The 7,685-nt window shown below is 40.7% G+C and overlaps 1 protein-coding gene across 8 annotated transcripts; it reads left to right on the top strand.

Moving 5' to 3' along the window:
• The first annotated feature begins 374 nt into the window (after positions 1–374).
• LOC103628985 (uncharacterized) lies at positions 375–7,685 on the top strand. 8 transcript variants are annotated; one of them, XR_002262940.3, is made up of 13 exons: positions 569–999; positions 1,092–1,161; positions 2,192–3,231; positions 3,323–3,428; positions 3,994–4,160; positions 4,242–4,668; positions 4,752–4,852; positions 4,926–4,963; positions 5,710–5,887; positions 5,988–6,132; positions 6,230–6,348; positions 6,420–6,744; positions 7,283–7,685. XR_002262940.3 is itself a non-coding variant. In XM_020539690.1 (12 exons), exons 3-12 carry the CDS (start codon positions 2,248–2,250, stop codon positions 6,588–6,590), a joined length of 2,436 nt encoding a protein of 811 aa, XP_020395279.1. In that variant the 5' UTR covers positions 522–999; positions 1,092–1,161; positions 2,192–2,247; the 3' UTR covers positions 6,591–6,900. The 8 variants fall into 8 exon arrangements, 2 of the variants coding, with proteins under 2 accessions (XP_020395280.1, XP_020395279.1); XR_002262941.3 differs by having other exon boundaries at positions 7,277–7,685; XR_004850031.1 differs by having other exon boundaries at positions 7,242–7,685.

The raw sequence follows: 7,685 nt of genomic DNA, 5'->3' as shown, positions 1-7,685 counted from the left end.
GAATCTCTAAAACTCGCATCTTAAAGGAATATTTCGACCTGTAACAAATGTAACCCGCAAACCTTTTAAACTAAACATGAGTTGATGTGGGTCCAACTCGTTCCAACCTAATCAAACACACGCTTGGATTTGGATCTAAGCCGCCGCCGACCTAGGTACGTACAACGTCTTCCTCTCTCTCCTCCACCAGTTCAGTTTCGTCCAGTTCCTCCCCGCTCCCACCAGATAGCAGCAGGCAAATCGTCCTAGCTTCATGAGGAACTGGGGATAAGATGTTAAGTTCGTTGTATAGTTCTTGCAATATGTTCATGTTAACACCATAATGCCTTTTCTTTTCTTGGGGGAAAAAACACACACACTCCATGGACTCTGTAATCAACGCGTATGAACATTTGAACTGTTCATGTTCCTCTGTTGCTTGCATTTTTCCGATGCATGCTTAAATATATTTAAAAATAGTCCGACCAGTTGTTGGGATTCACGGGAAGGCGGGAGCAGTGGGCCCCAAAACATTTTGGGCTTGGGGATGGGCCTTTCCCTGCTGCCCAGCGCAATCGGCGGGCACCACGCGCGCGCAATAAAGCAACTCCTCCTGCCGCGACGCCCTTCTCCTCCACCGCTCCCTGCCCCGTGGCTCCGCTTCGTTCGTCGCCGCATCGCCGAGGGAGAGGGCAAGCCCAGAAGACGCCTCCGTCGCCGCTCTACCTGAGGTCGGACAATCAGGCCCCGCTACCGCTCCTAGGTCGCGACCCCTCTCCGGTTCTCCGCCCCGACCGCGCCCTTGGCTTCCACCGCCATCACCGCCTCCACGGCCATCACCACTGCCTCGCCCACCGGCGTCACGGCCCCGCCCTTGGCCCCCACCGACACGTACACGGCCTACTTCGTGGCCGCCGTCCTCCGCCGTTGCGCACGCTGAGCCGGAGGTTGGAGATCTGCCTCGTCGAGCTGGAGACGGAGGTCAGCCTCCGCCTACGAATCATCATCATCAGCCAACAGGTGCTAATCTGCCTTTTTTTATTCAGCAAGAGTCGACGTCAGAATCTTACCTCGGTTCTTCCCCTTAATGCATCTTGCATTGCCTTCTGCAGTGGTTGATTCGACTCCTTGTGCCACTGAGAAGACCTAAGTAAACCCAACTAGTCTCGCTTCCTTCTGATTGTATGTATCCCCGTTGTCACAGGATTTTGGGTTTCTGCCAAATCCAACCAGTCCTTTCTCTAAATTCCTTTAGATTTACAATAATAGTTGCACATTTCATTGTTAAATACATGGTGCCAAATCCAACCAGTCCATTGTTTAGTTATATTTTTCTTTTTGTGCACGTAGCGCCGATTCATCTCACTGTTTAATTGCTGGTGCACATTTTCTGGTCCACTTATGAACAGCTAAACCCCAGGCAGCGCTGTGTACGCTTGATTTTACCCGCATGAAAGGTCATGACTCATGAACGCTGGGACGGTTTAAATAAAGAAAAGCTTTAAAAGTGAGGCAAATCAGAGGTGGAGAAAGACAAATTATGGCCTTGAAACTCATGGAGAAAGACAAATTATCACGTTATTTAAGTTAACACGCCAAATTTCTTCTATTTAATAACATTACTATTACTGTATATGCAGAAAGTATAAACACCTAGGTGCTAGGCTGAGCCTCATCGCCTAGCATTTTTTTAGAAAACATCGAGTATTTGCTGACTGAGGTATACTTTGAGAGTTGGGCTTAGATATGTTACAGATGATGCTAATATATGACTTCCTTTGAGGGGTCCTCGTAAACCAATCGGGCATTGCCTCAACTATCCTTGATTTTATTTGTCTGTTGACTCTGTTCTGCTGTAGCCATGTATCCATTGTTGTCGTTGAGTACTTTTGCCACGGTTTAGTTAGTTATGTCACTGCGAGCTGTCCTCCATCTTGAACTGTCGTTACTCACATGTGATGTTGTGCCATATTTTTCTTCATCTATCACTTTCTATCCTTGTAAATTATTGGTTCCATTGAAGGCTCTTTGCATTGGGGCATTCATTTGGTAGTCATGTATTTAGTTCAAATTTATATTAAGTTCCAGTACGTTCTGGTTGAATACCCCATCTTAACTCTACATGTTTAATGATTTTTATTTCCTTTTTTTGCTGGTCTGATTCTATGTTTGCCCCCATTGCTGCTTCCTAAACCTGCAATATTCCTTTCAGCATTTCGTTGGCACTTAAAGTTCAAGATAGCCTGCTGTAGGCCATCGGCCGTACAGATGATTGATGATGAGGCCAACTTTGGTAATATCCTTGATGCCTCAGAAGAAGTTCAGGTTACTGCAAAGTTCCGTCCCAAGGAACGACCCAAACCCCGAAAAACAGCTCTATCATCCAGATCTGCAGCGCCTAATCCTACTGAAGAAACTGGAGATAGGAAAGTAGGAACCTTCAATCAAGTCAATTCTTCTAAAGAGCTCACTTGCCAAGAAAGGACATCCTTGATGTGCCCTAGTACTGAGTCAGTTGATATTATCGCTGGTTCTCAAGGTATTCTCGATACACCATTGGAAGATGCATTGGCAGTTCCCCAGGGTTCTCTGCCTGGTGCTTCTGCTGCAGGTAGGACTTCTCAATATGGTGAACACAATGATGATCCTTCTAAGTTAGCTACACACCAAGAAAACTTGGTGGTTTCAGATATCAACGTCCCACCTAACAGTTCATGTGGCAAGGCTATTGATGATATAGTTGAATTTGAGGACATGTGTGATGTCCAAATTGAAGAGGAAAGAGTTACAAAGTTCCAACCAAAGGCGCAAACGAAGCTCCTTAAGGAAATAGCCAAATCTCGGAAGACTAACCAAAAGGTGGAAACTTCCACTGTAGATGTGGTTACACAAAATGGAAAGGGCAATAATATTCAGACAAGGCTCCATGGCAATCAGGTACAGGATCCTAAAAGTCATGAAAGTGTGCAGATCCCAGATTCTGAAGAATTATTAGCAACTGATAATAGTAAAGGTTGCAATTTAGCTAAACTCAACAATGTCCTTGAGGAGTCAGTCCAAGAGGAAACAATAGCTAAGTTTCGTTCTGATTTGCAACCAAAGCCCAGGAAGGCTTCATCCCATGTTGCTGCGATTAAAATTAATGTTGCTGCTGTTGCTCCAATAGTTGGAGTTTGTGACAGCAACAATGACATGTACAGAGAACCTAAAGATCAAGAAACCATCACCGGTCCAGTGGTTTGGTCACCACAGGTTATATCTACTTGGTTTCCTTAAATAATTTTTGTGGCATTTCATATAATAGCAAAAAAGCTTACTTAATCAACTGCTATTAATATTATAGGCTGTGCATGCTGATGTTGATTTAGACAATCACAATGAACCAATTAATCCTCCTATCGATGGTACTCAATCAATGATTGGCGAAGTCCCAAGTACAGCTTTTACAGGTGAAACTTATTTCTTTTGATGTACTGTGTTTTCTTTACTTTGAACAATTGCAGTGCGGATGGCCTTATTGTTCTTTACATTTGACTATAAAGGGCGTACCCAGTGCCGTAGGCTTCCCGCACTGTGCGGGGTCTAGGGAAGGGTATCTTTAAGCACCAAGCCTTACCCGCATAATATGCAGAGGCTGGGGCTATTTGAGGGCTATTTTTCATGGACAAACATTTCACTAGATTAAATGGTATTGAAATTACTTTTGTTAGATATGTGCTTATTGACACAATAATACTTGAGTATGAGCTTTGAGCTCTGTCATGCAGGCTTGTGTTTGTACACAAATGATCAGGTCAATGATCGCTAGTGCTATTTTAAAGCCGTAATTTGTGTATCTGAGCTGTTTTTAGACACAAGTGGTGTTTGCTGAAACAGTTTTTTGAGGTCTAAACTAACGGTTTGTAGTTTCCTTCACTTGCTACCGAAATATTTAACGAACCCTAAACCCTATTTTACTCACTGAAATTTCCATTTATTACAGTTGTATTTACTTTAAGTCTCAACATACTGTAGGAAGAGAAAAGGGAAAATCAAAATCTGTATCTTTTGCTCTATCGGATGCTTCTGGGGTAGCTACCCCTATAGATACCAATTCTGAGATGGGTAACATCGGCGATTCCTGTAGTGACAAATTGACTGATGAAAATTTAAGTAACTCATCTCGGCATATCGCTGAAAAGGTCAGTATAGATGTAATGATCTATATTTACATGGCTACTACAAGGTTTCTCCTTAATCTCGTCCTTTTCCCTTTCTTTCAGCATTCTATTACCAAGGACCAATATTCAAATGGTCAGGACCATGAGCGGGAGCCACTAGATCATGCTGTTCAACAGCAACCAAAATCGGATGTTGGAGAAAGAGCATCATCAATGAAACGACGCTGCAGGAAAAAGGTGCAAAAAGTTGGGACACCTAATCACACTGTTGATGATTATTTTGGTGAAGACTGTGTTGAACCTTCATTAGCTGAAGAAGATAACAATACTGGTGATGATTACACTACTGGTAATAACCATAAGGCTAGGAAAAAGTCAAGGGGTGGTGTAGAAGAGTCACAGCAGCAGAAAGTTCAAAAAAATAAAAGCAAGGTGTCTTCACGGGGCCGCAAAAGAACCTTGAAGGATGAAACGGCAGAGAAGCCTGAGAAGAAGCTAACCCACAGGATACGTCAGAGGATAACAAAAGGTTGGTGGCTCATAAAAAAATCAATCTTTACTTTTGGATAATGTGAGTTTTCACTCCTGTATCTTGGGTATTTATTGTTTTAGAGGTTAAGGCTTTACTGGAAACACCTCGTGAGCAGATAAAACCCATGAAGCTAAGCGCATCACATCTCAGGTTGTTACAAGAAGCTAGAGAGCGTGTTAATGTAAGTTTTGTGGCAAATTTTGTTGTTATATTTGTTTTTTGGCTAATTCTAATGATTTTCTTGATGATTTCAGCCAAAAGGGATTCCATCCGGGCCATCTTCTAATACAAGGTATACTTCTTTTTTTCTTCTATTTCTCTATGCATGTTATTATCTAACCAAATTAGACTTGGGACTTTTGGTTGGGCATAAATGAACATATTGGACCAGTGTACCACTCCCTACTTTCCAATTTTCCATCCAAATATGTCATCTAGCAAAATATTTTTGCTAGCATGTTTAGATATCTATTTTTTTCAAAGGGTTATTTTGGTATTCCATATTCTCATCGTGCTAAATTATGATATTCTGGCTTTTCTAGATTCATAGCTTTTGCTATGCATCTAGATATATAGAGTATAAGTTATTTCAAGAAAGTTATTTCAAGATGACATTGATGTTGCTCTTGCTGGATCCAGAGTCATTTTCGGCATCCTTCAGATTTTTGGACTGCATCAAAGCTTCTATCATACTCTGCTAGTGCTATTTATTTCATTCTTGGCATTTCATTTCATATACACCTGTTGAATAGCCAAGACCCTTCCAAAATCAACTTTTGATTGGTTTTGCAGCTTAAAAGCCCCTTTGTGTTATGTATTCCATCCCTGACATTTATTTTAACACCTGGAAATGCAGCCCAAAAGCCATGATTGTTTAAATGGCTGATTGGTTTGTCTGAATTTAAGTTGAAGATTCAAATATCTAAGACATCCTTGATCAAAATTTAAAATTTTAAAGGTTTAAACAATGGGTACTATGGTTTATTTTTTTATTTGCATTTATTCGATTCTTTCGTTAATATGTTATCTTATGCACAGAAACTTTCAACTAGATGATATGGATGATTTGGGCTACAGAGATGAGGAAGATAGGTTCTTTGACAACGATACAACAGAGGAGCATGTACAAAATGCAACAAAATTGAACTACCATTCCTACATGAACAAACCAGCCCGGGGAAGATGGTCAAAATCAGATACCGACTTGTTTTACGAGGTTTATTTTTCTTTAGAACTTATGCGCTTGGAATGCTATATGTAATTTCATATGATATTTGTTCTTCTGCTAAGATGTTATTGTATTAATTTTGGACCAGGGTCTTCGACAAATTGGTAGTGATTTTGCAATGATACAACAATTATTCCCTGATAAGACTCGCCATCAGGTGCGGCAGAAATTTAAATCTGAGGAGAGAAAAAATCCATTGCTAGTCCATGATGCTATAACTCATCGCTCAGGAGGTGAGATGTCGCTTAATTAGTGGGTCAACCTGCATTATTTTCTGATCTCTCATTTAGGTCAGTGCTTGTCATTTACCAGTTTCACTTATGTATGCAGATAATTTGTATTTCAAAAAGGTAATTAAGCAGCTCAACATTGAAGATGTTGTGCTGCCAGATATTAAAAGTACACAAAAACAAGATGGTGCATCAAGTGAAAGAGGCCCTGGAAATGAGGTATTTCTTGAAGGCATACATTATGTTAATTTTATATGATTAGATTTATAACTTATTTTCTTGGTTTCTAGAATGTACTGGATGATTTATACGGGGAGGAAAATAGTTCAAATTGGTTGAACGAAGAGCATGACGTACAGATGGCTGATGTGGAAGAAGAGCATGGCGAACAGATGGATGATGTGGATCTCGGAAATGATGGTGGTGATGATGATCTTGGGGATGTTTTTGATTGGTACTAGTTTGATCATGGCTGGATGATGTGGAAGAAGAGCATGATCTTGGAAATGATGGTGGTGATGATGATCTTGGGGATGTTTTTGCTTGGTACTAGTTTGATCATGGCTGGGATTAGGACTCACGATATTATGATTATGATTCTGCTAATGTTTTGAGGTATGGAGTTGGTTTGTCAACGTTTTGTTAATCATAGTAATACAAATATATACTGATTTCATTTTAACAGCACATTGCAAGGCTCCTGAACAAACTATACAAACTACATTTTTTAGCTTGAACATTTATGGATTTTAGTTTCTTGAATTCTATGTTTGCGCTCTGGTTCCCTTATGTTGCTAGGACTCCCTCCTTCCAAATTGTAAGTTGTTATGGCTTTTCTAAGTATATTGCTTTTGCTACATACCTAGATTTGTCTCGGTACATAACCTGTGTACATAGAAAAGCCTGAACTAACTTACAATTTGGAACTGAGGGAGTATATTGTATACAGCTCATCTTTCCTAGAAAAAAAAACTATTTCCCAGCTTTTGTTGCCTGTGCCAATGATTTGCCATCCTCATTTGCTGTGTTTTGAATGGGTGATTGTCAATGGCGTTTGTAGAATTGGCACCATGCTGTTTATTATCAATTTGTGTTTCGTTGACATCTGCTAGGTACATTGATGGCTGGGCCCTGTTGTTCTGATTAGAAATAGGTACCTGACTTGCTGACTGTTGAGTTGATTGCTAACTAGAGGAAGTGACAGTCGACGATGCCCAATTGTATCAGCATATTCTTGGTGATTAGCATCAGTACCAGTGGTTGTGACAGATATGTCCTGCTGGATGCCGAGTTTTGCAAGCCGATGGAAGGTGTCTGTAACGAGTTATAGAATTTGTATTTTTTTATTACCTTGCACACGAATATAGTGTTGATGGATGGTAGATACGTCACGTTTACCTTTATTTATAGCTACTTTATCTTAGTTGTTGTTGCTCTCATGCTCTGTGACTTTAAAAGCAGTATCGGTTTCCGTAGAGCCTCAGTTGGCATCTTTTTTTTTTCCTGGTAGCCTTCCTGGAGAAAGAATGCAAGATTGAATGGTGTCTATGCTCTTT

Source organism: Zea mays, chromosome 6 (genome assembly GCF_902167145.1).
Source record: "Zea mays cultivar B73 chromosome 6, Zm-B73-REFERENCE-NAM-5.0, whole genome shotgun sequence".
In the NCBI taxonomy this organism is placed as follows: domain Eukaryota; kingdom Viridiplantae; phylum Streptophyta; class Magnoliopsida; order Poales; family Poaceae; genus Zea; species Zea mays.
This window is presented reverse-complemented; position numbering and strand designations above follow the sequence as displayed.

Coding starts and splice junctions, on each gene's coding strand:
- LOC103628985 (XM_020539691.2), top strand. CDS start 2,248: ATGATTGATGATGAGGCCAACTTTGGTAATATCCTTGATGCCTCAGAA. Junction 3,232..3,322: donor CAGTGGTTTGGTCACCACAG/GTTATATCTACT, acceptor TTAATATTATAG/GCTGTGCATGCTGATGTTGA. Junction 4,669..4,751: donor ACGTCAGAGGATAACAAAAG/GTTGGTGGCTCA, acceptor TTATTGTTTTAG/AGGTTAAGGCTTTACTGGAA.